The sequence below is a fragment of the Thamnophis sirtalis genome, unplaced genomic scaffold (assembly GCF_051295495.1).
Source record: "Thamnophis sirtalis isolate CommonGarterSnake01/CBP01778 unplaced genomic scaffold, rThaSir2_p1.2 scaffold_14, whole genome shotgun sequence".
NCBI lineage: Eukaryota > Metazoa > Chordata > Lepidosauria > Squamata > Natricidae > Thamnophis > Thamnophis sirtalis.
Genome location: NW_028261394.1, coordinates 6914592 through 6941846, shown reverse-complemented (window position 1 = coordinate 6941846; position 27255 = coordinate 6914592). Strand labels below are relative to the sequence as shown.

General features: G+C 46.0%; 1 protein-coding gene across 1 annotated transcript; it reads right to left on the bottom strand.

Annotated features, from left to right (window-relative positions):
- Positions 1 to 1738: 1738 nt before the first annotated feature.
- LOC106542240 (vacuolar fusion protein CCZ1 homolog) lies at positions 1739 to 27156 on the bottom strand. The gene is made up of 15 exons (XM_087728694.1): positions 26949 to 27156; positions 24302 to 24399; positions 23441 to 23534; positions 22681 to 22755; positions 22456 to 22503; positions 21701 to 21784; positions 19774 to 19949; positions 15687 to 15768; positions 15493 to 15554; positions 13771 to 13882; positions 11326 to 11359; positions 9006 to 9123; positions 7558 to 7716; positions 5545 to 5672; positions 1739 to 2034 (listed from the first exon to the last, which is right to left on the bottom strand). Exons 1-15 carry the CDS (start codon positions 27063 to 27065, stop codon positions 1979 to 1981), a joined length of 1443 nt encoding a protein of 480 aa, XP_087584820.1. The 5' UTR covers positions 27066 to 27156; the 3' UTR covers positions 1739 to 1978.
- Positions 27157 to 27255: the final 99 nt, after the last annotated feature.

The window sequence follows — 27255 nt, the reverse complement described above, 5'->3', positions numbered from 1 at the left end:
GTTCCTCCCCAACCTCCTCACTGTCCGAATCTGCTGCCAGCTCCGCTGGCCGCTGGCGGGCCACTACACAACTTTAGCAAAAATTGTGAGTCTGGTTTGCTGGAGATCACATTAGTAGCATTCAGAGAGCAGAACATCAGAAAATTGCTTAGGTTAGAAAGACTTTGGTACTCACATCCTTGGCAACTTGAAGATGGTGGACTTCCACTCCCAGAATTCCCCAGTCAACCATGAAGAGCCGAGGTGGCGCAGTGGTTAGGGTGCAGTACGGCAGGCCACTTCAGCTGACTGTTATCTGCAGCTCAGCGGTTCTAATCTCACCGGCTCAGGGTTGACTCAGCCTTCCATCCTTCCGAGGTGGGTGAAATGAGGACCCAGATTGTGGGGGCGATATGCTGACTCTGTAAACCGCTTAGAGAGGGCTGAAAGCCCTATGAAGCGGTATATAAGTCTAACTGCTATCGCTATTGCTAACCATGAATTGTCCATGCATCGTCAAGCTGCCCAGGTGGCATTGCAATAACAGACCTTCCTATTTTGGAAAACAGTGGCTTTGGGTCAAAACGGGTTGTGGGTTCAAGAATCAAAAGTTAAGGCGACCTGCAGCTTTAGATCTCCCCGTTTTCGTTTGACAGGCTCAAAGCTATGAAGGAGGCCGAGGCGGCCCGGAAATTGGAAGAGGCGGCAGCTGAAAAAGCAGCCTTGGAACTGGAGGAGAGCCTCACGCGGGAAATGGAGGAAAATCTGAGCCAGGCGCAATCCCCTCCCAAGGAGGATTCGCCAACTTTCCTTCAGAGCTCGGCCGGCGTTAAGGCAGCCATAGCATGGAAGAAGAAGAAGAAGTGAGAAGAGGCCACCGCCACTGTAGTCCTCGTCCTACAGCCGCCATTGAGGCCCAACGTTCCTGTCGCAAAGTGAGACAGAACTTTGCCCCCATTTTGTGCCCCTTTCTTGCCAGGCACCCTTAAGCGAATCGCTGCGGCCGTTCAGTTAGCGACGCGGTTTGTGAAACCAACCTGGCGTCCGTCCCCCCCCCCCCCCCGTTGACTTTCGCTTGTCCAAAGGTCGCAAAAAGAACCACACGGATCCGGGACACGGCAACCGTCCTAAGTACATGCCAGTTGCCAAGCCTCTCGATTCTGATCATGTGATCAGGAGGCTGCGATGCGGTTGTTAAACCTCATAAGCCATTTAGTCATAAGTTCATGTCGCGACTGTGAACTAAAGCAACTTAGGGTAGTTTTTCAAAAAAAGCGACTCATGGTAGCCATTGCTACAGGGTCCCCCTAGTCACATGATCAAAACTCATTGGCCACTGGTCCCTATTGATGACAGTTGTCGTAACCCAAGGTCACGCGATCCCCTTTTGCGACCTCCCGACAAGCAAAGTCAATGGGGGAAGCCAGCAACCGTGTTGCTCCCTTATCCACTGCAGTGATTCACTCAGCAACTGTGGCAAAGAAATGTCGTAACATGGGGCAAAGCTCGCTTAACCAATGTCTCCCTTAACGACAAGAAATTTTGGCCTCAAGGGCGGTCGTAAGCCGAGGACTACCTGTGTTCACAGGTCCTCAAAAGGCCATCACAAGGCAAAACAAGATGCCTATAAAACGAGCTTATTTTGTAAACAAAGAGCAGAAAAAGGAAATAAGAGGAATTAAAGTGGTAACAATTAACTTTTATTATTCCAATAAAGTGAGTTTCCCCTGTGACGAACAGAGAGACGGAGTGACACAGGTTTCATTCTGACCAATTTTAATCCATTTGAACATAAATACGTTAAAATCTAAAAAAAAACCACGCCAGTTCGAGCACAAACGGTTTTCGTAGAAAGTGTATTCTTACAAAGCAAGTATTGCTTTACTATTGTCGTCAGGCCCAGTCAGTAATACGACTCGATGAACTGGTCCCAGTAAACAGATTGCACCTGTTAGGGGGGGTCTTGAAGCCATCTTCAAAGTGGGAGAGCCGCGGCTGATCAATCCAAGAAGAAAATATTGTTGAACTGGGTTGCGCAAAGTTTCTTGACTTCTTCTGAACGGGGGAAAGAAGGAGATTGGAAAGCGTAAAAGAACGAAGTGTTGTTGTTGAAAAGTTTTTTTTTCTTTAAATAATTTTTTATCAAACTTTTTACAAAACAAAACATTTAAAAAAAACCACATTTATATCCATTCTTTCCAATCCTAAGACATTGGTTATATCCCGTTTTGTTTATCGCCATATATACTTTCCATTCGTTTTACATTTGCTATTTCCTCTTTACATTTACAATTCCTGTAACCTAATATTACATATTCTACTTTCATTCGTTATTCCTGTTCTCTAATCAATAATACCACTTATCCCATACTGTATGGTATTCTTTTGGTTCCACCACAAAACCGCGTTCGACTAAAGCGCGCTCGACGAAACCGCGTAGCTGACGTCATCACAGTGCGACGAAAAAAGCACGCTGTAAACGCTAAAGCTAAAATTAACCCCTAAACCTAAACCTAACCCCCCTAAACCTAATCCTAACTCTAAACCTAACCCTTAACCTAACTCTAAACCTAACCCTAAACCTAACGCTAAACCTAATCCTAACCCTTAACCTAACCCTTAACCTAACCCTAACCCTTAACCTAACCCTAAACCTAACCCTTACCTTAACTTGAATCGGCTTGCTTTCAAAGCGCTATTTAAAGCGCCCTTTTTTCTCCGCGGTCGCTGTTGTCGCCCTGCTGATGACGTCAGCGACGGGGTTTAATCGGGCGCGCTTTAGTGGAGCGCGGTTTTGTCGTGCCACGATGCTTTTACCTTCTTTATCTTGCAGTTGAAAAGTTAATTTGACCATTTCCGTGCAATCCATTATTTTTTAAATTATGATCTCTTCGGAAGGTATGTTTTGCTTTGTAAAAAGCTTAATAAAAATTATTTAAAGAAAAGTTACCATCAGTAGGACATAATCGTTCTCTTTAGCAGATTTCCTGAAGTCTGCCTGTTTTTGTATTATTTCTCTGGTTCCGGGCCATTTTTAAAATTTTACTTATTAATTTATTTCTGAGGGACAGCCTACAAACAGCCTCAGAACTGTCCTTAATTGTCACTGCAAGATGCTACAACCGATCGAGTCCCTTCGGTACAAGTATGCGCAAACTTTGTGCCTCATCAGCCCTGTGTATATCGGTGTTTCTGAACTTGGAAGCCGTGTGGACTTCCAATTCCCAGAATTCCTCAGCCACATGGGCTGAATTTCTGGGAGCTAAAAGTCCATGAATCTTCAGGTCACCAAGGTTGAGAAACACGGATCTGGGCAACTACAAAACTTTGTGTCTATTCAGAAAAATTCAGCTCCATCTACAAAAGATCCGTGGCACGACAAAACCGCGCTCGACTAAAGCGCGCCCGATTAAACCGTGTCGCTGACGTCATCAACAGGGCGACAACAGCCAGCGCGGAGAAAGAAGGGTGCTTTAAATAGCGCTTTGAAAGCAAGCCGATTCAAGTTAAGGTAAGGGTTAGGTTTAGGGTTAGGGTTAGGGTTAGGTTAAGGGTTAGGATTAGGTTTAGGGTTAGGTTAAGGGTTAGGTTAAGGGTTAGGTTTAGGGTTAGGGTTAGGTTTAGGGTTAGGTTTAGGGTTAGGGTTAGGTTTAGGGTTAGGGTTAGGTTAAGGGTTAGGATTAGGTTTAGGGTTAGGATTAGGTTTAGGGTTAGGTTAAGGGTTAGGTTTAGGGTTAGGGTTAGGGTTAGGTTTAGGGTTAGGGTTAGGTTAAGGGTTAGGATTAGGTTTAGGGTTAGGATTAGGTTTAGCGTTAGGTTAAGGGTTAGGTTAAGGGTTAGGTTTAGGGTTAGGTTAAGGGTTAGGTTTAGCGTTAGGTTAAGGGTTAGGTTTAGGGTTAGGTTAAGGGTTAGGTTTAGGGTTAGGTTTAGGATTAGGTGGGTTAGGTTTAGGGGTTAATTTTAGGTTTAGCGTTTACAGTGTGCTTTTTTCTCCATGCTGTTGTCGCGCTGTGATGACGTCAGCTACGCGGTTTCGTCGAGCGCCCTTTAGTCGAACGCGGTTTTGTGGTGGAACCCAAAAGATCAGTGAATGCCAAATCATTGTTAAGTCCAGTCAATCAAGCCTGCTAAAAAAATTTTGGCACAGCCACTCTGGAATTCACTTCCTTGATTGAGGCAGACCTAGAATTTGCAGTCTAGGAATACTACAATTCCCAGAATTACAAGTTAGGAGAGAGATCATGGCAGTCATACATCTGGAGGTTATAATGCCTTAGGGATCTCAGGTCTTAAGAGCACATAAGAAGAATTCTTACTCTCCAAAGCATCTGAAGGCAGGACAAGAAGCCATGGATGGAAACTAATCAAGGAGAGAAGCAACTGTTTTGACAGAGGCTTCCCAAGAGCATGAAGCAAACTCCTGGTCCCGACAAAAACCCCTTTTATTAATTGACTGTGAGTTCTGCTCATTCACAGCCAGCAAAGTCTTTCGAAGGAGGATTTACAGTCACAGACCTTATCTGCAGGGGTGAAATCCAGCAGGTTCCGGAGAACCGATAGAGGAAATTTTGAGTAGTTCAGAGAACCGGCAATTACCATCTCTGGCTGGCCGCAGAGTGGAGTGGGAATGGAGATTTTGCAGTTTTCTTCCCCTGTTATGCCCACCAAGCCAGTAGTAAAAAAAAAAAAGAATTTCACCACTGCTTATCTGCTTGGAGAGCTGCCAGGCTGATATCTGCAAAACTTGGCAAGGAGTCTCGGAGAGTCACGAACCAATTAAGGGAACTAATGGTCTCCTGCAAACTCCACTCCCCTTTTGCTCCTCTTTGATTTCCTCTGGGAGGCGCCATTCAATGTCCACCTGTGGCCTTACTCCCAAGTCGACCCCTGTTCTTTAGCTGTTCCCTTCGTCTGGCAACTCTGTGCATGCGCACACTGGGAACAGGCTCCAGCTGTTCCTCTGCCTTACTGATGTCTGACTCTGAAGGCAGCTGATAACTAGCATACAGGCCTGGCCCCCCTCTCTGCCTCCGACACAGAGCCCTCATCTGAGCCTTCCCCAGACTCCAGGACTGGGCCATCTTCTTCCCCAACCTCCTCACTGTCTGAATCTGTTGCCAGCTTTGCTGGCTGCTGTTGGGCCACAACAGCCATCCAGGACTAAGAAGAAATTTCCCGACAGTGAGAAGAATTAATCAGTGGAACAGAAGTTGCCTCCAGAAATTGTGAATGCTCCAACACTGGAAGTTTTTTCAGAAGATGTTGGACAGCCATTTGTCTGAAATGGCCTAGGGTCTCCTGCTTGAGCAGGGGGTTGGATTAGAAGACCTCTAAGGCACCTTCTGATTCGGTTATTCTGTTACGCTACACATAACTGAGCCAAATGCCAATTCTAGGCCAGCCTCACTCACATCCGCATTTCCGTCTATTTCTTGTGCCACAAAACTTACAGCCACCTTCTCACTGCTCTTCTCGATGGTTCTGGATTGAAAATGATGCTGAACAGGCAAACGATTCCTATTTCCCACTGAGGTTAAAGCCGCGCAGTTTTTAAGAGTCCCTTACCGTTCACTTCAATCAGGTTGGCGTTTTTCTGATTCAAAATCACGTACAGCTCCCGCTGATCTGACTTCTTGCCGACAATCCAGTAGTCGCTCATGGCTTTCACGATGATTTCTTCGTCATCGTCCACCCTTTAAAGCGAGAAGGAGATCAGATTCCGATGAAATAAACTTTCTGGGGTCAAATTAGGGTTGAAATGAGGGGATCCTTGATGCTCTCTGAGGTTGGTTGTTTTCTTGCAGACCTTTCATTGCCCAAATAGGTAACATCATCAGTGCTGGAAGGAAGGAAGGAAGGAAGGAGGGGAGGGAGGGAGGGAGGGAGGGAAGAGGAGGAGATGGGGAAGGAAAAAAGGACTATGTGGTCCTTGGTGCTCTCTGAGCTTGGTTGTTTTCTTGCAGACATTTCATTACCCAACTAGGTAACATCATCAGTGGCAGAAGGGAGTGGGGATTGCAGAGAGGGGGAGGAGGAGGAGGAGGAGGAGGAGGAGGAGGAGGAGGAGGAGGAGGAGGAGGAGGAGGAGGAGGAGGAAGGGAAGGACTGTGTGGTCCTTGGTGCTCTCTGAGGTTGGTTGTTTTCTTGCAGACATTTCATTACCCAACTAGGTAACATCATCAGTGCTAGAAGGGAGTGGAGATTATGGAGAGGGAGAGGAGGAGGAGGAAGGGGAGGACTGTGAAGTCCTTGGTACCCTCTGATGTTGTTGCAAGCCCTGATTGTTGTCACCTAGTTTGGATAATGAAACATTTGCAAGAAAACAACCAAGGTGGGAGATCAGATTTCCAGAAGTATGGAAAACTCCATTAGAAATAAACTCCCGGGGGGGGGGGGGGGGAGATGGGAAAAAAAATTAGCTAATCAATTGAGGATTAAACAAAAATGTCCACAGGCATTTTAATTGGTTTGCTCTCCCCCTTTTCCTCTGTAGAGTGTGTGTGCGCATGTGTCTGCGCATGTGTGCGCATGGATGTGTTTTAACTTCCTAGCCTAGCCCTCAAGACTTCTTTGTGGTATTCAACCAAATGAAACGCTCGGCTCGTTCAAGAACAATGCAGGTCGGATAGGCTGTGAGAGAATCATAAACACATCAAACCTTAAATATCCTCTGAAGAAGCAGGCTTTGGGGTTGATTTTTTTCTCGGTCCCAGATTTGGGGATTAAAAACTGCAGTTTTCGACATTTGGGGCCCTCACACACACGATATGTGTGTGGCACAGTAGGAGACGTCCGTATGCAAGATGTTTAACCAATGAACAGGCCTCGATTTTATTTTGAGACATTCTTGATGGCCACTGCAGAGACGATATTCAGCTGGTTCTGACCAGTTCTGGAGAACCGGTAGCGGAAACTTTTGAGTAGTTCGGAGAACTGGCAAATACCACCTCTGGCTGGCCCCGCCCGCCATCTGTTCTCTGCCTCCCAAGCCCCAGCTGATCGGGAGGGAATGGGGATTTTGCAGTATCATTCCCAGAGGCGATATTCAGCCGATTCTGACCAGTTCTGGAGAACTGGTAGCGGAAACTTTTGAGTAGTTTGGAGAACCGGCAAATACCACCTCTGGCTGGCCCCGCTCCCATCTATTCTCTGCCTCCCGAGCCCCAGCTGATCGGGAGGGAAATGGGGATTTTGCAGTATCCTTCCCAGAGGCGATATTCAGCCAGTTCTGACCAGTTCTGGAGAACCGGTAGCGGAAATTTTGAGTAGTTTGGAGAACCGGCAAATACCACCTCTGGCTGGCCCCGCTCCCATCTATTCTCTGCCTCCTGAATCCCAGCTGATCGGGAGGGAATGGGGATTTTGCAGTATCCTTCCCTTGCCACGCCCACCAAGCCACATCCACAGTAAAAAAAAAAATTGAATCCCACCACTGGCCCCCTGGCATTGTTGGAAATGCCAATTCCATTGAAAAGAGGCTTAAGGTAAGTCATGAACAAACAAACATCAAAAAAAGGAAGTGTTATCCATCCCGCATCTAAAACGATTAGCTAGCGGAGGCAGGAGGGGGCAGATCACCTCGTAAAATCGTTGTTGATATCGCCAAGAATCTTCATCAAGTCAGGATGGACGGACGTGAGGGAGAAACTTGACGTTCTCCTCATGTGGATGGTACTCTTCTCGGCCAGGTTCATGTGATTGAAGTAGATAAATTTAAACTGAGGCTCCTTCTCGGATCTAAGAAAGAGAGGAACTGAGAGATCAAAGGAGGCACCATAGCTCTCTCTGCAAACAGGATGGAGATAAAGATAAAGGTTCCCCTCGTACATCTGTGCTAGTCATTCCCAACTCTAGGGGGCTCTGCTCATCTCCGTTTCAAAGCCGAAGAGCCAGCGCTGCCCGAAGACGTCTCTGTGGTCATGTGGCCGGTATGACTCAATGCCGAAGGCGCACGGAACGCTGTTCCCTTCCCACCAAAGGTGGCTCCTATTTTTCTACTTGCATTTTTTTACTTGCTTTCAAACTGCTAGGTTGGCAGAAGCTGGGACAAGTCACGGGAGCTCACTCCGTTACACGGCACTAAGATTCGAACCGCCAAACTGCCGGCCCTTCTGCTCGATAAGCTCAGCGTCTTAGCCACTGAGCCACCGCGTCCCTTTTAGGATGTCACTCATGTCGGGGATGCCTGTGGTGACCCAAGTGCTCTGCCAGTGAAAACGGGCTCCCGAGCTCTGTTTCTGGCTGTGACGGCCTCCTGCAGCCCTCTTCCAGTGAAAACGGAGCTCGAGGGGGCTGCCCGTGGCCCTTGCAAGCTCCGTTTTGGCGGGGAGAGGCACCGCAGGCTGGTCCTTCTTGGTTTCAGGGAGACCCCCGCGGGCCAGATCTAAGCACCCCGTGGGCCAGATGAGTTTGACACCTCTGTAACAGAATCAGAAGTCAATCCTTCTTTTTCTTTCCCTCCCTTCTCCCCCCCTCGTTGCCCTCTTAGGTGGCGCAGTGGTTAGAGTGCAGTACTGCAGCCACTTCAGCTGACTGTTACCAGCAGTTCAGCGGTTCAAACATGGGTGCCTCCATAGGGGGCCCTACAAGAACGGGTGACTTTAGAAGACCAGCTCTTTGGCCAAAACCAAGGCACCCTATTTGTCTCTCGTCACTGCAGGCACATTCTTTTTCAAACATAGAGCTGAGGTGGCGCAGTGGGTAGAGTGCAGTACTGCAGGCCACTTCAGCTGACTGCTAGTTCAGCAGTTCAGCGGTTCAAATCTCACCGGCTCAAGGTTGACTCAGCCTTCCATCCTTCCGAGGTGGGTGAAATGAGGACCCAGACTGTGGGGGCGATATGCTGACTCTGTAAACCGCTTAGAGAGGGCTGAAAGCCCTATGAAGCGGTATATAAGTCTAACTGCTATTGCTATTATTTACTTTTGTATTTTACAGTAGTTTATAACTTAATAAGATGTTAACAGCCAGAATGTGCTGTTCCCTCCCCCCCCCCCTGAAAAAATTAGTTTAAAAAAGGAACTTACCCTGACACCCTTTTCTTGAGGTTGTACTGTTCGCAGATATCGGACGCTAAGACGGTAAGCTGAGGTCCCACGAGGCTATCGAGCCGGCGGCAGAAATCCAACGTAGGTTGCACAGAGGCTGGGAAAGAGTTTGGGAGGGGGGAGAAAAGTGAGAATTGTCCCCCGCTGATGGCAGATCAACATGGCACAGAGCAGTGGTGGGTTTCAAAAAATTTTTGGAACCTACTCTGTGGGTGTGGCCTCCTTTGTGGGAGTGGCTTGCTGGCCATGTGACCTGGTGGGAGTGGCTTGCTGGCCATGTGTTTTCTTTCTTTCTTTCTTTCTTTCTTTCTTTCTTTCTTTCTTTCTTTCTTTCTTTCTTTCTCTCTCCTTCCTTTTGTCTCTCTGTCCCTTTTTTCTTTTTTTCTTTCATCTCTCTCTCACTCTTTTTCTTTCTTTTTTTCTTCCTTTCTTTCTCTTTCTCTCTCTCACTGTGTCAGTCTGTCTGTCTGTCTGTCTGTATCTGTCAGTGGTGGGTTTCAAAAATTTTTGGAACCTCTTCTGTAGGTGTGGCCTGCTTTCCGGGTCCATTGGTGGAACCTCTTCTAACCGGTTTGGCAGATTTGACGAACCGATTCTACCGAATAGGTGCGAACTGGTAGGAACCCACCTCTGGCGCAGAGGGACATGTCCTTACAGTGAGACATGCACGAACAAGGCAGGGGGCTGCAAGGCCCAGACACACAAAGGGACCAGTTTCCTGAAATGTTGAGGAGCCAAGATTTGGCCTTCCCAAATTATCTGCCACAGGTAAGGAATCCGAAGGGTGCTCGTCAGATCGGAGTTTTCAGCGCTTCCAGAAAATGCAGAGCATTTTTTTTAAAAAAAATCATCCTGTCCCTCTGTTCCCAAATTAGTGAGCGGATATACCCGATTGAGGGCAATTTGAGAGTGAACATTTGCAGGCGATGGGTTCAGGGTGAGGGTAGTAAGAGTCTCGGATGATATTTTATGGGTTAAGATTTTCATCCCGCGTTTGTTAATTAAAGTATTAAATTAATTTAAATTAATAAAGTATTAATTAAAGTAACCCACGGCTATGAAGATACCTAATCATTGTCCTACTCCTCTTATTTTTCCCCATAACAACAACCCTATGAGGTAGGTGGATGAGGCTGAGAGAGAGGGGGGGACTCTACCCAGAACTCACTGCCTCCTGGCGATTGGTTTAAAATCACTGAATTGACTTTCATGCCTAAGACAGGACTAGAACTCACAGTCTCCCAGTAATTTGGCCCAAAATCACCCAGTCTGCTTTCATGGCTAATGTGGGACTAGAACTCACTGCCTCCTGGTGATTGGCCCCAAATCACTGAATTGACTTTCATGCCTAAGACAGGACTAGAACTCACCGTCTCCCAGTAATTTGGCCCAAAATCACCCAGTCTGCTTTCATGGCTAATGTGGGACTAGAACTCACTGCCTCCTGGTGATTGGCCCCAAATCACTGAATTGACTTTCATGCCTAAGACAGGACTAGAACTCACCGTCTCCCAGTAATTGGCCCAAAACCACTCAGTCTGCTTTCATGGCTAATGTGGGACTAGAACTCACTGCCTCCTGGTGATTGGTCCAAAATCACTGAATTGACTTTCATGCCTAAGACAGGACTAGAACTCACCGTCTCCCAGTAATTTGGCCCAAAATCACCCAGTCTGCTTTCATGTGGGACTAGAACTCACCGTCTCCTGGTGATTGGCCCCAAATCACCCAGCTGGCTTTCATGCCTAAAGTGGAACTAGAACTCACAAGACTCCTGGTTTCTAGGCCAGCACCTTAACCACTACGCCAAACTGGCATATGTAATAGAGGCTGGGCCAGGCCCAGTTTACTCACTGGGCCCAGGAGTTTTATTTGATTTACTTAGGGGTGAAATTTTTTCCCTCAAAGCCCCTTTTTTTAATGGCTATTTTAGGATTGATGCTACATTGCTGAGTTAAAAAAAAAATAGGAAAAAGCATTCTAGATTTGACCGTCACAGCTCCAGAACCCCCCCCCCCCCAATTTAGGCCAATCTTGACTTTATGATTTATTATTTGATGACTTGCTGGCTGACTGTGGCTCTGGGGAAAGACAAAAAAAAATATGGCATTTTTTTTTCTCTTTCGTGTATAACAGGAAAATAGTTCAAACAATTCTCTCATTGCAAGATTCTGGAAATCTGACAGAGGATGGACCATCGCAGCTCATATCCCAACAGCGGTGGGAAATGCCCAAAGGGTGGGATGGGGGGAGCCGAGACAGGAAACGGTGATTTCAACCATTATTATTTGATACTCACCATCAATCATGAAGCAGACAGCTGCACTCATGGCCTGAAAGGGAAAAAAAAGGTTGATCATACCAGCCGTTTCTGAGCTATCCCGTTACTATAGTCCGGATCTACGGCTAAGGGAAGAATGTTGGCCCGAGCTGGCGGTTCCACCACAAAACCGCGGTAGACTAAAGCACGCTTGATGAAAGCGCGTACGTGACGTCATCACAGCGCGACGAAAACAGCACGCTGTGAGCGGTAAACTTAAAATTAACGTGTAAATCTAAACCTAACCCCCCCAAACCTAACCCTAAACCTAACCCTAAGCCTAACCCTTAACCTAACCCTAAACCTAACCCAAAACCTAACCCTTAACCTAACGCTAAACCTAACGCTAACCCTTAACCTAACCCTAAACCTAACCCTAACGCTTAACGTAACCCTAAACCTAACCCTTAACCTAACCCTAACCCTAACCCTAACCCTTACCTTTACGTGAATCGGCTTGCTTTAATTTAATTTTAATTTTAATTTAATTTATTTTTAATTTTATTTGTCGCGCTGCTGATGACGTCACGTACGCGCTTTGATCAGGCGCGCTTTAGTGGACCGCGGTTTTGACGGGTCACGGAGCTGGCATGACCAAGACTTCGAGTTTGAGGGTTTTCCTCTTGAGATGGAAGTAGAACTTTGATTGCGGAAGGGGAAAGTCTGGTATCTCCCAAAATTGGGCTCTAGCCACCATCAAACCTACCTGGCGTGGCTAAGGGGTGAAGATAATGGGAGTTGTAACCAGGGCTGGGTTGCTGGGGGTTTGGGAGATCCTCTAGCTAGAATTCTGCCCAGTTCAGCGAACCCCCAAATGCCACTGCTGGCTGGCCATGCCCCTCCCCCTGCTCCCCCTCTCCCGACCTCCCACTCCTAGGCAGAGGTGGGTTTCTACCCATTCGGACGGGTTCGGCCAAACTGGTAGTAACTTGGTGGCCTGGGTCGCTGGAACCGGCAGTGACCCAGGACTGCCGCGCTCCTGAACTGGTCCTCCTATGGCACCGCCATCTTGATTTTCGGCTCTGCGCATTTGCAGAACAATATAGGGTTTCCTGCCTAGGCAGGGGGTTGGACTAGAAGACCTCCAAGGTCCCCTCCAACTCTGCTATTGTATTGTATTAACTTCCTTTGCAGAAATGTAATTTTATTTCATTTTTTTTAACATTTTGCGCATGCGCAGATCTTATGCGCAAATGCGCACGCACGTTTGGGGTGCGAGTGAGTGACGCCAGCGTGCACGCAATTATTTTTTTTTGCACACCGAACCGGCAGGGATGCCGGCAGCAATCCATTCCTGCTCCCAAGAGTCTCCATATGGCCTGTTCATCATACCAGGTAAGTGAAGGGCCCCTACTAGAAATTCTAGAAGTCCGGAAATGGGCCTTTTTCTGGCTTCCGGAGGCCGGGGAGGTCGTTTTTACCCTCCCGGAGGCTCGAGTTAAAACGTCCGGAGCCCATGGAGGGTGAAAACACCCCGCCCCCCTCACCCCGTGGTGCAGGAGGCCGACATGGCCACGCCCACACAGCAACGGGGCAGCGAACCCGTTGCTGCAATTCTGAAGCCCGCCCCTGGTTGTAACCCCACATACATAGGACCCTCATCTCAGATTCACCGTAACTGTCATAAGAATTCATCATCTAAGCCAAAGGTGTTGATCCTTGGCAACTTTTAAGACCTGTGGACTTCAACTCCCAGAATTCCCGGTTCCACCACAAAACCATGTTCGACTAAAGGGCGCTCGACGAAACCGCGTAGCTGACGTCATCACAGCGCGACAACAGCGCGGAGAAAAAAGCATGCTGTAAACGCTAAAGCTAAAATTAACCCCTAAACCTAAACCTAACCCCCCTAAACCTAAACCTTAACCTAACCCTTAACCTAATGCTAAACCTAATCCTAACCCTTAACCTAACCCTAAACCTAACCCTAACCCTTAACCTAACCCTAACCCTAACCCTTAACCTAACCCTAACCCTAACCCTAACCCTAACCCTAACCCTAACCCTTAACCTAACCCTAAACCTAATCCTAACCCTAACCCTAACCCTTAACCTAACCCTAACCCTAACCCTAACCCTTAACCTAACCCTAAAGCTAACCCTAAACCTAACCCTTACCTTAAGTTGAATCGGCTTGCTTTCAAAGCGCTATTTAAAGCGCCCTTTTTTCTCCACGGTCGCTGTTGTCGCCCTGCTGATGACGTCAGCGACGCAGTTTAATCGGGCGCGCTTTAGTGGAGCGCGGTTTTGTCGTGCCACGGAATTCCCCAGCTATTCCATTCTGGGGGGGGGTGTCGAAGTCCACGTTATCTTATGAGTTGTAAAGTTTTAGAAACAGAGATCTGGGGCACAGCCCCTTTCCATCCAAATTACTGAATTCTCTGGAGGATCAACACCACCTCTTAAGAGAATTGAGGAGGTTACCTTATAGACAATTAAATGGAGCTCCTCGTAAGCACCCTCCGTGTTCACGAATATTTTGGGGAACCTGCATTTTGCATCGGGGTCATTCAGATTCAGAGGTCCGGTAAGGAACCTGAAAAAGCAAAGACAGGATTCTTTCCACCGGTGACTCTTAAGACATGGGTCCGAATCGGAAAATACCAGTTTTATAGCTTTCTAACCCAAGAAATCCAGCTCCGTTTCATAGACCTGATTCCTAAATGGATTACTTCTCCATTCCTTTGCTCTCAACATACAGCAGTTGTACATAAATACAGTGTTTTCCCAAAGATAAGACCGGGTCTTATATTAATTTTTTACTCCAAAAGATGCACTAGGGATTATTTTCTGGTTTGTTATTGTTATTAATTGCGAAGTCGTGTCCAACCCATCGCAACCCCATGGACAACGTTCCTCCAGGCCTTCCTGTCCTCTACTATCCTCTGGGGTGCATTGAAGCTCACACCGCTTCCGTGACTCCATCTAGCCACCTCCTTCTCTGCCGTCCCCTTCTTCTTCTTCTGCCCTCCATCCTTCCCAGCATGAGGCTCTTCTCCAGGGACTCCTTCCTTCTCATTTGGTGGCCAAAGTCTTTGAGTTTCCTCTTCAGGATCTGGCCTTCTAAATCACAGTCAGGGTTGATCTCCTCTAGGACTGACTGGTTGGATGGCCTTGTAGTCCAAGGGACTCAATGCAGGAGTCTTCTCCAGCACCAGAGTTCAAAGGCTCCATTCTTTGGCGCTCAGCCTTCCTTATGGTCCAACTTTCACAGCCATCCATTACAACGGGGAAAACCACAGCCTTTACTATACACACTTTTGTTGGCAAGGTGATGTCTCTGCTTTTTAGTATGCTGTCTAGATTTGCCATAGCAAATCTATTTTCTGGCTAGGTCTTATTTTGGGAGAAACACAGGCATCCATCTGGCTGACAATTTTAACTGCGGCTTTAATTTGGTGGTAGGACTTATATTTCGAGTGTCCCTAAAAATCATGCTCAGTTAGGTCTTATTTTCAGGGAAACAGGGTAAGAGCAGATTAAGCAAAGCAGACTTGAAGAGAGCCAATCTTCAGTAGCTGCGTATGTCACTAGGCACGGGGTGAAGAAAGATAAAAGCAAAAGGTTCCTCTTGCACATATGTGCTAGTTGTTCCTGACTCTAGGGGGCAGTGCTCAACTACGTTTCAAACCCGAAGAGCTAGCGCTGTCCGAAGACGTCTCCGTGGTCATGTGGCCAGCACGACTCAATGCCAAAGGCGCACGGAACGCTGTTCCCTTCCCACCAAAGGTGGTCCCTATTTTTCTACTTGCATTTTTTTAACGTGCTTTCGAACTGCTAAGTTGGCAGAAGCTGGGACAAGTAACGGGAGCTCATTCCGTTACGCAGTGCTAGGGATTCGAACTGCCAACCTTCTGATCCACAAGCTCAGCTTCTTAGCCACTGAGCCAAATTGGAAAGGCCGTTATCTATGGGGAGAAGCCAGGATTTTCAATTTTCTCCTGTTTGCGGGGGACTTTGTTATTGTCCATTTAAGCAGGTTAAGTTTTCCGAGCCTTGTGTTAGGTTCTTTCGCGGTTTCAAAATGGCGGAAACCAAGGCCGCCAGTTCTCAGCAGTTGGCGCTGGTGTGGTGGGAAGGGATACGAACAGGACCAGGGACCCTCAGAATGGGCATGCAAAGATGGAAGACAGAAGCAATGCTTACCTTCCATAGTGTTGCAGATTTCCGGATATTTCTATATGGATGGGGGAATCTCTTCCGGCCAACTGAAACGGAAGAGACAGTCGAGGTAAAATTTGAGGTCGTTTTTCTTTAAAGCAAATGATTTAAACAAGGGTTACCGCATGTTCCGGGGGTGGGTGGGGTGGGTGGGAGAGAAGACCGAACACCCAGCTCACCTCAGGTTCCATGTGTCTTGGAAAGAGAGAGGTGGTGAGATATTTGTATAAAATCCTCATGTCCTCTTGTTCCAATCCACTCCTGTTGGAAGTTAAAAAAGGTAAAATGTTATACACCTGTCCAATCATGTTTTTAGGGCATGGTGCTTATCTTCCTTTCTCGGGAGGCTGGGTTGTCCGAAGATATTTCTGTTGGTCATTGGCTATACGCCAAAGACACATGGAACACTGTTATCGTTTCACCAAAGTGGTACTTATTTATCTACTTGCAGTCGCATGCTTTCGAATGGCTAGTGGTACCTATTTATATACTCGTATGTGCATGCTTTTGAATTGCTAGTGGTACCTATTTATCTACTCTCATTTGCATGCTTTTGAACTGCTAGTGGTACCTATTTATCTACTCGCATTTGCATGCTTTTGAACTGCGAGTGGTACCTATTTATTTACTCGCATTTGCATGCTTTCGAATTGCTAATGGTACATATTTATTTACTCTCATTTGCATGCTTTCAAACTGCTAGCGGTACCTATTTATCTACTCTCATTTGCATGCTTTCAAACTGCTAGCGGTACCTATTTATCTACTATCATTTGCATGTTTTTGAACTGCTAGTGGTACCTATTTATCTACTCGCATTTGCATGCTTTCGAACTGCTAGCAGTATCTATCTACTCTCATTTGCATGCTTTTGAACTGCTAGCGGTGCCTATTTATCTACTCGCATTTGCATGCTTTCGAATTGCTAGTGGTACCTATTTATCTACTCTCATTTGCATGCTTTTGAACTGCTAGTGGTACCTATTTATCTACTCTCATTTGCATGCTTTCGAACTGCTAGCAGTACCTATTTATCTACTCTCATTTGCATGCTTTCGAACTGCTAGCGGTACCTATTTATCTACTCGTATTTGCATGCTTTCGAACTGCTAGCGGTGCCTATTTATCTACTCGCATTTGCATGTTTTCGAACTGCTAGCGGTGCCTATTTATTTACTCGCATTTGCATGCTTTCGAACTGCTAGCGGTACCTATTTATCTACTCGCATTTGCATGCTTTCGAACTGCTAGTGGTACCTATTTAACTGGTCAAAGTGCAGAAATAAAGTAAAACACATCCCTCCGATCTGAAGCCAATGCTTTATACCGTATTGAAACCTGGAAGGGCCTCTACAGAATCCCATTCAAAGAGGTAATTATTTTATGCAGGGCTCTCTCTCCGTCGGTTTTTATCTAAGCCTCTTCTCCCGGCTCCTTAATCACTTCTGAATAGGAAACCTTTTGAGCGCTTGCTCTGAAAAATGAAACTGGAGACGCCTGGCAGCTGTGCCGTGTCAATAAACACCCTGAGAGCATACACAGCTGAAGAGAAGCCTTTTGGTTTCTGTTACAGGCTGCAGTCAGCCCCCTTGTCTTTCTGTTTAAAACCCAACATTTTTTCTGCATGAGGTCAAAGGAAAGAGGGGGGGGGGGAAATCAGCTACTGTTCAATGTTGGGCATGGGCTTTCTTTCTTTCAAAACTGAAGTTGTTCTTCCAAGTTTGAAAAAAAAAAGAAATCTAAGATTCTGGGAAGCTGAGGATTGGATTTTAAAAAAACAACATTTCATCCTTTTTTTTGTCCTTCTGGCCTGCAGTTGGCACAATGATATCCTTGTGTCCAGAACGAGGGCTGCTATTCAGCTAGTCCCGTGCTCAAAAACTACTCGGCCTCGGCATTTAGATCCTAAAAAAACTGGCCTCTATGTATCCCAATTTACAACCTAAATGCTGGAGATGTGATTGTGCTGACGCTACATACTATCGTATATGGTGGACTTGTAAAAAGGTTAAAGCACTTTGGATAAAAATATGGTGGATTATGCAAAATGTTCTTGAAAAAAGGATAAAGTTTACCCCTCAGTTATTTTTGCTAGGCATAATTACTGATTGTACAGTTATAGAGACTAACTTGATTTTGCATTTAATAACGGCAGCAAGACTGTTGGTGGCGCAATACTGGAAGAAGGAAGAATTGCCTACTATTCAAGAATGGACATTAAAAGTTACAAATTTAGCAGAGATGGCTAAAATATCAGCATATCTCAAGGACCATTCAAACGAAAGATATAAACTGGAGTGGAGAAGATGGATTGACTATACTCAAAATAAATACGGGACTAAGAAATTCCAGATAGTTTATGACTGAAGAAACAAGGAATGACACAATCTGTTTAGAGTTAGCCTAGCAAAGGGGAGTTAAAGCTCAAATGATAGAGGATATTAATTTTTTACTTTTAAGTTTACTTTAGAATATTTTTGTTAAAGATTTATACCCTGTATTGGTTCTCGGAAGTCGGGGGACGGAAGGTTGGGAAGGGTGGGGTTTGGGTGGGGAGGGTAGGGGGAGGGAAGTAAATCTTTGTAAAAGGTTTGTTTTTTTAAATTTTCAATTAAAAAAAAACTGCTCGGCTTCCTTTTGTTAGCAATCTTTTTGGTATACTTAAGAAAAAAAAGAACTAACAGAACAACGGAGCTGGAAGCAGCTTTGGAAAAGGAAACAAAAAGAGGGAGAGAAAAAGACAGCCAAAAGATGACAGAATATCAGGAGCTGAAGGGAGAACAACGAACACAGAATAACAGAGCCGGAAAGGACCTTGGAGGTCTTCTAGTCCAACCCTTTGCTCAATCAGGAGACCCTATAGAAGTGACGGCTGACCCTTTTGGTCCTGAGTGGCCAAAGCATGCCTGCGCAAGCCCAAAATGCAATTCAAGTGCCCCTGTGCATGCGTCCCCCCCCCACATGTCCATGCATCCCTCACACATTTGCCCTGTCCCCCTCACCCAGGTTGGTGCAGGCGGCTTTCCAGGCACAGAACAGGGCACGCCTACCCCCCACCCCCATTTTGGCTTCCAGGATGGCGCAGGCACAGAACAGGGTGCAGGGGGAAAGCGCGCACATGCACGAACCCCCCCCCCCAAATGAAATGCAAGCGCCCCACACAGATGCGGAGACGGCTGGCGTGCCCGCAGAGAAGGTTTTGCATGCCACCTGTGGCATGCGTGCCATAGGTTTGCCATCCCGGCCCGATAGCATTTGAGACAAGTGGCTGTACAGTCTCTTTTTAAAACCCTTTGCTTTGACTGCCAAAGTCGATGGGAAGACAGCTGGGCTAAGAATTTTAGAAGTGGTATAAATAATATTTCGACAACCAGGTGGCCTGACAGGGAAATAATATATTCCCCTATATAAATATAGGGGAATTTTCTCCTCTTTACGCCTAAGTCCCGTCCTTGGCACATTCCTACACTTATGGTGAGACAGACGTGTTCAGGGAAGAATGCTGAGTGTGCCCAGAGAGATTCTACTCCGTGAGTGTGCACACAAGCATCCTACTTCATCCTGTATCATACAATACAATACAGTAGCAGAGTTGGAAGGGACCTTGGAGGTCTTCTAGTCCAACCTCCTGCCTAAACAGGAGACCCTATACCATTACAGACAAATGGCTATCCAACATCTTCTTAAAGACTTCCAGTGTTGGGGCATTCACAACTTCTGAAGGCAACTTTTGTTCCACTGATTAATTGTTCTAACTGTCAGGAAATTTCTCCTTAGTTCTAAGTTGCTTCTCTCCTTGATTAGTTTCCACCCATTGCTTCTTGTCCTGCCCTCAGGTGCTTTGGAGAATAGTTTGACTCCCTCTTCTTTGTGGCAACTTCTGAGATATTGGAAGACTCCTATCATGTCCCCCCTAGTCCTTCTTTTCATCAAAGTAGACACACCCAATTCCTGCAACCGCTCCTCATATGTTTTAGTCTCCAGTCCCCTAATCCTCTTGGTTGCTCTTCTCTGCACTCTTTCCAGTGTCTCCACATCTTTTCTACATCGTGGCGACCAAAGCTGGATGCAGGATTCCAAGTGTGGCCTTACCAAGGCCTTATAAAGTGGTATTAACCCTTCACGTGATCTTGCTTCTCTCCGTTTATGTAGCCTAGAACTACATAAACAGAGTTCCGTTTATGTAGTTTATGTTCAGGTGTCCATGCCACATTCCACCAGGATAGCCATCTGATTGATGCTCCTCCGAAGCGTTCTGGGGCTCACCAGATCAGCTGATCGTTGTACAGGAAGGCCGTGTACTTGACGAGACTTAAGCTCTCCTCCATCTTGTTGATGAACGACTGGATCTTCAAGTAGGTCATCTTATCTAGCGGGAAGAAGCTGATGCCGCAGAAGACGTCCAGCAGGTCACAGGTCTCCAAGTGAAGCGTTTGCAAGTACTGGAACACAAAGAGGAAGGGAAGGGTCTTGAGGAGAGGACGATCGGCAGCGAGGTGGAAGGACTCTCTTACGGTGATGACGGGGGAGGGCAGCGTCAGAAGAGCTGAAGGACCCGATATGGGACAGATCGTCATGGGGGAAATGTATCTAGGTGGCCACTAAAAGTCGACACTGACTTGATGACACATAATCAGTTGATCAATGTTCTCCCGATAAACAGTTACAGGAGAAAGTAAGCGCTGAGATCAATTTTTAAAAAAATCTAGGGGATATTATCACTTGTCTTATTATAGAATCTTTCCAGGGCTCTAAATTAACCTTCCTTCCTTCCTTCTTTCTTTCTTTCCTTGGTTCTTTGAATACATATAGTTAGATGTCAACTTTCTGTTCCCCCTTTCTAGGTTCTTCAATAAATATAGCTCGACTCCTTCCTTCCTTCCTTCCTTCCTTCCTTCCTTCCTTCCTTCCTTCCTTCCTTTCTTTCCTTGGTTCTTTGAAAACATATAGTTAGATATCAACTTTCTGTTCCCCCTTTCTAGGTTCTTCAATAAATATAGCTCGACTACTTCCTTCCTTCCTTCCTTCCTTCCTTCCTTCCTTCCTTCCTTCCTTCCTTCCTTCCTTCCTTCCTTCCTTTCTTTGGTTCTTTGAAAACATATAGTTAGATATCAACTTTCTGTTCCCCCTTTCTAGGTTCTTCAATAAATATAGCTCAACTCCTTCCTTCCTTCCTTCCTTCCTTCCTTCCTTCCTTCCTTCCTTCCTTCCTTCCTTCCTTCCTTCCTTCCTTTCTTTCCTTGGTTCTTTGAAAACATATAGTTAGATGTCAACTTTCTGTTCCCCCTTTCTAGGTTCTTCAATAAATATAGCTCGACTCCTTCCTTCCTTCCTTCCTTCCTTCCTTCCTTCCTTCCTTCCTTCCTTCCTTCCTTCCTTTTCTTTCCTTGGTTCTTTGAAAACATATAGTTAGATATCAACTTTCTGTTCCCCCTTTCTAGGTTCTTCAATAAATATAGCTCGACTACTTCCTTCCTTCCTTCCTTCCTTCCTTCCTTCCTTCCTTCCTTCCTTCCTTCCTTCCTTCCTTCCTTCCCTCCCTCCCTCCCTCCCTCCTCTTTCTTTCTTTCTTTCTTTCTTTCTTTCTTTCTTTCTTTCTTTTCTTTCTTTCTTTCCTTGGTTCTTTGAAAACATATAGTTAGATATCAACTTTCTGTTCCCCCTTTCTAGGTTCTTCAATAAATATAGCTCGATTACTTCCTTCCTTCCTTCCTTCCTTCCTTCCTTCCTTCCTTCCTTCCTTCCTTCCTTCCTTCCTCCCTCCCTCCCTCCCTCCCTCCCTCCCTCCCTCCCTTCCTAAGCCATTATGTGGAGTCCTGGGCATTCTCTGAGCTTGGTAGTTTTCTTGAAGATGTTTTGTGACCTAACTAGGGAACCTCATCAGTGCCAGAAGGAGTGGGGTTTGTGGACAGGAGGAGGAGGAAGATGACTGTGGAGTCCTTGGGGCCCTCTGAGCTTGGCTGTTTTCTTGCTGAAGTTTCATGATCAAACTAGCACTGATGATGTTCCCTAGTTGGGTCATGAAACGCCTGTGAGAAAACCACCAATCTCAGAGAGCATCAGGATCTGACATTTCAAACCTGAGCTACAAATCTTCTCTTCTATCGGCAATCCCTTATGTATTTCCCTAGTAGAAGTACTAACACCTTAAACATCCACTTGTTGTTCAGATAAAAAGAGGGAAATGTCTTACCCGATGGAAGAATTTCTCCAGTCTTTCTTTCAGAACCCGGACGCCTCCATCTTCCATGGCTTTTTGGAACGTGCCATTAAAAAGCTAATCATGATTTTCAAGGGGGGGAAAAATGGGTTAATTAAATCATCACTAATAGCTTGTTTTGCTAGATGTAAACACTGAACCGAATGTTGGTCCTGGGATTCCAGCTTCCCTGGATTCAAAGGAAAAATTTGCACTCTATTATTTTAGGAATAATGCTTGCATAGCACTTAGGGGCATGGTGACTCAGTGGCTAAGACACTGAACTAAGGTTGGCAGTTCAGCATTTCGAATCCCTAGCACCACGTAACGGAGTGAGCTCCCGTGACTTGTCCCGGCTTCTGCCAACCTAGCAGTTCAAAAGCATCTAAAAATGCAAGTTGAAAAATAGGGACCACCTTTGGTGGGAAAGTAACAGCGTCCCTTGTGCCGTCAGCCTTTAGTCATGCTGGCCACATGACCACAGAGACGTCTTCAGACAGCGCTGGCTCTTCGGCTTTGAAATGGGAGATGAGCACCGCCCCCTAGAGTCGGGAACGACTATCACGCATGTAAGGGGGAACCTTTAGCTTTATCACTTAGGAGTCTATTTACATAAAGTTTATAACAGATGACAAACACTGTATATTTCTGAAGGCTAATGGGAGCAAAGTATTCTGTTTTACTTTAGGGAAATAAAGGCTGTTTTGCCCACTCTAAGCTTAATAAACAAATATTATAGAGAAGCTGACCTTATACATGTTGTAACATTGCTGTAACACCGAGCTATAAACTTTGTCCTGTAAGAGATCCAGAATCAGAAAGTCATTACCACGAAGACACAAAGGCAGACATCTTGACTGAGAATGCATCCAAACAGATTTAACAGATTTACAGAGTTGGAAGGGACCTTGTAGGTCATCTAGTCCAACATTCCCCCCCCACCCCGGCTCAAGCAGGAGACAGTTCATTCTTACCAGCAGCTCTTCTTCCTGGTATTCAAAGACTGTTTTGCCATCTTTGTGTTTTTCTATCACCGGATTCCGTACGACCTTGAAAACGGTACATAACAGTTCATTTAAGCAAGTTTATTTTAAAATTCTGTTTTAGCTTCTGTAGGCTCTTTTGAGAAGCAGGCAAATGATGATGAGCTGAGCACTACGTTGGCTTCAGATAAGGGTCAATGGGATTCATTTGTGGCTACCTAGGGATACTAGGTTGATTCCTCTTTTGACTCCGCCTTCAGATGGCACCATTTCTTCTCCTACAACTTCTGGTCAAACTGGAATAACAACAGTTATTCCACCAGATTCCTGAATTTGTTTCACTGCAACCAGCAATTCTAACAATCATAGCTTAAAAATGCGGCCTTTTTTATTTCTTTGCCTCTCCTATCCACCCCCCCTCCTCCCACTGGAGTATGGACTGATAGCACGTATTATTCAATTATTCATCTGTAAACTGTTCCAGAGACATTTTCAGCATAAAGTAAAAGGTATAAAAATCTGAAAGGACATTCAAAAAAATTACTGAAACAAATGCCTAAAAGGACAGCATCATGCAATTATATAGACAGCATGTGAGTAGATAAATAGGTACCACTAGCAATTTGAAAGCATGCAAATGCGAATAGATAAATAGGTACCACTAGCTATTTGAAAGCATGCAAATGCGAGTAGATAAATAGGTACCACTAGCAGTTCGAAAGCATGCAAATGTGAGTAGATAAATAAGTACCATAACCATCCAGAAGTTTTCTTCTGGTTCATTGAAGAACTGTCTATTTTTCTGGGTATGTAGTGATTTTGCAGGTTTTGTCGGACTGAAGGTCCTAAGAAGAAGAAATATTTTATGAATTAGTAGTTTAAATATTCATCAGACCAGGGGAACATAACATAATCCATTATTGTTTTGATTTTCCTCATAAAGGAAGAACTATTAATTCCCCTGTGTTCTCATGACCTCCTCGCTTAAGTAATATGTAAACAAATCAAGATGGAACCGGGGAAATTTAGTTTAAACCTTAATTAGCAAGAAACTCACAGGGCAATTTTAATAATTCTTCCAGATTCTGTTTTTCATTGGGGTTTTTTGGGGGGGGGGGCGGCGGGGGGAACAAAACAAATTAGATTAAAGAAAGTAGGTACATTGTCTTTGGTGAAATACGGGATCGGAAGCATCAGTAACAAGCCTCAAGAACATCAGGAGGACATGAATTATGTCATCATTACAGAAATGAGACAATTTAATATTTTTGGCCAAGGTTCATGCCACTGGTCCTACCCACGCTTTTCACAAATGCCTACTTGGGGGATGTTAACATGCGGGGAAAAAAATATTGTATGAACCAAGAATGAACAATTTCATGGTGAAGTCATGGAAAGTATAATTGAGAAAATTACAAGGTTGGACAGTCTTAGCTCCTATCCCCAGTGCTGACTGGGGAATTCTGGGAGTTGAAGTCCACACATTTCAAAGGTCTAATCTGATCACCATCAAATGGGCAGTCTTTTTTTTTTAATCTGGAAAGAGCCAAGTAAGTTTAATTGTTTCCAAATAAATGAAATACTAGACATGCAGACCTAAGGAGTGTGATACCTTGTAAACTGAACAATGGCCTCACATAATCCAACATTTCTGATTTTTTCATTTTTCTCTGCTTCGTTTGGGTAATAGAAGAGGATCTTTTTTTCTTCCTGGAGTTAGAAACGAAACACCTAATTCATTATTTTAAATATATCAGTGCAGCCCCTTTAAATACAAGGCCTTCACAACTTTCTGCATTTTACGTATTAACCTATTTTAAATCAATTCACAAGTCTACGTATGAATAGGGTCCTTAAAAGATGCTAAAATGTTAACATTCTGAAATATATCTATTAAGTTTTTTTTGTGAAAAAGGAACTTGCATGTATGCAGACACAGAAAAAGAATAGATGTGTCTGTGTACATGTGTGCAATATGTACATACATGTAAGTTACGTGTATCTTAGGGGAAAAGGTATAGTGTGTGAAAAAGTGTAAGGGACCTGGGAGGTCTTCTAGCCCAACCCCTTGCTTAGGCAGGAGACCCTATGCAGGTAGTCCAAAATTTCTGCTGCTATGCGAGACAGTGGCTAAGAATCTGAATTTTGATCTTGTGAGAATAGAGATGATGCCACAGTTTGAGAAACAGTCATAAGTCACTTCTGCTGACTGCCGGCTGACTGCAATTTGGCAGTTCGAATCTCACCAGTCTCCAGGTTGACTCAACCTTCCATCCTCCCAAGGTGGGTAAAATGAGGACCCGGATTGTTGGGGGCAAGAGGCTGACTCTGTAAACCGCTTAGAAAGGGCTGTCAAGCACTGTAAAGTAGTATATAAGTCTAAGTGCTATTGCTATAGTTAACTCTGTCTACTGCCAGCAGTTCGATCCTGACCGGCTCAAGGTTGACTCAACCTTCCATCCTTCCGAGGTGGGTAAAATGAGGACCCAGATTGTTGGGGGCAAGAGGCTGACTCTGTCAACCATTTGGAGAGAGCTGTCAAGCACTGTAAAGCAGTATATAAGTCTAAATGCTATTGCTATTGACTCAGCCTTCCATCCTTCTGAGGACGATAAAATGAGGACCCAGATTGTTGGTGGAGATATGTTGACTATAAAACACTTTACAGAGGGTCCTCTACCCTCCTGGGCAGATGGCCGTCCAGTCTCTTCTTAAAATCCTCCAGTGGTGGAGCACCCACAACTTCCTTCGTTGTTAGTTGCGAAGTTGTGTCCGATCCATTGTGATCCCAAGGACAACGTTCCTCCAGGCCTTCCTGTCCTCTACCATCCTCTGGAGACCATTGAAGCTCACGCCGACTGTTTCTGTGTCTCTATCCAGCCTCCTCCTTCTCTGTCATCCCCTTCTTCTTTTGCTCCCCATCATTCCCAGCATGAGGCTCTTCTCCAGGGAGTCCTTCTTCCTTCTCATCAGGTGGCCAAAGTCTTTGAGTTTCCTCTTCAGGATCCAGCCTTCTAAAGAGCAGTCAGGGTGGATCTCCTCTAGGACTGACCAGTTGGATGGCCTTGCAGTCCAAGGGACTCTCAGGAGTTTTCTCCAGCACCAGAGCTCAAAGGCCTCCATTCTTTGGTGCCCAGCCTTCCTTGTGGTCCAACCTTCACAGTCATCCATCGCAACTTGGAAAACCATAATCTTTCACCAAAGGTCTTCAAACTTGCCAACTTTAAGACTTGTGGACTTCAACTAGAATTATAGAATCAAGATCCCGTGAAGTGTTAATACCACTTTATAAGGCCTTGGTAAGGCCACACTTGTAATACTGCATTCAGTTTTGGTCGCCACGATGTAGAAAAGATGTGGAGACTTTAGAAAAAGTGCAGAGAAGAGCAACAAAGATGATTAAGGGACTGGAGGGTAAAACATATGAAGAACGGTTACAGGAACTGGGTATGTCTAGTTTAATGAAAAGAAGGACCAGGGGAGATAGAATAGCAGTTTTCCAATATCTCAGAGGTTGCCACAAAGAAGAGGGAGTCAAAGTATTCTCCAAAGCAGCTGAAGGCAGGAGAAGGAGCAATGGATGGAAACAAATCAAGGAGAGAAGCAACTTAGAACTAAGGAGAAATTTCCTGACAGTTAGAACAATTAATCAGTGGAACAGAAATTGCCTCCAGAAGTTGTGAATGCCCCAACACTGGAAGTCTTTAAGAAGATGTTGGATGTCCATTTGTCTGAAACGGTATAGGGTTTCCTGCCTAGGCAGGGGGTTGGACTAGAAGACCTCCAAGGTCCCTTCCAACTCTGCTATTATATTGTATATAACTCCCAGAGCTGGCTGGAGGATTCTGGGAGTTGAAGTCCACAAGTCTTAAAGTTGCCAACTTTGAATATGACAGCTTCATTTCCCTATTGCGATTGTGCAAATAGTCCCCGTACAACAACAACACACACACACCCATCTACGTCTCTCCAGTTTGTTACACAAAAACACACACAAACACAAAACAACAAACCCCCACAACCCCAATTGTGCATTCACACACCCCCATACAGCCATGCCCTCCCTCCCACCCTCCTGCCGGCTGGGCCTCGGCCTGTCCTGAGAGGAAAGGCCGCCTCTTCGTTCCGTCCCTCCGCTCGGCTTGGCCGTCAGAGCCGCCGCCCCCACCGAGGAAGGCCCGGCCCGGCCGGCCCTCTGTTTTTCCCCGCCCGCCCGTCCTGACTGGAGGGTCCCGGCTCCCGTTCTCCTGCCCGCCCACCTCGCCCTCTCGCGGGCCCAGCCGCGGGTTGTAGACGAAGAAGCCGAGCAGGGACGGCGCCAGCAACTTCTCCGACCCGGCTCCCGACTCCGCCGCCGACGCCGCCGAAGAGGCCATCCTGCCGGAGGGGCGGAGCAGAGCAGCCTTCGCTTCCTCCTCGCCCGCTTTCCTCGGCTGCGGCCTGCCCCGCTGCCCCGAGCCCCGGCCTCGCCTGGCCCGCCCTGCCGCTGCGCGCGCTGTGCCCAGCCCGGAGCGACGAGGGGAAACGGGAGGATGCGGTCGCCTCGGGACTGCTCTGGAAGGGGAA

Bases quoted from the DNA above. Each gene is read 5' to 3' on its own strand.
- LOC106542240 (XM_087728694.1), bottom strand. From the start codon at position 27,065: ATGGCCTCTTCGGCGGCGTCGGCGGCGGAGTCGGGAGCCGGGTCGGAG. The intron at 21,785-22,455 runs GTCAGCTTCTCT...AATCATGATTAG, and splicing joins AATGTTACAACATGTATAAG to CTTTTTAATGGCACGTTCCA. The intron at 15,555-15,686 runs GTGAGCTGGGTG...CTTCCGTTTCAG, and splicing joins CAAGACACATGGAACCTGAG to TTGGCCGGAAGAGATTCCCC.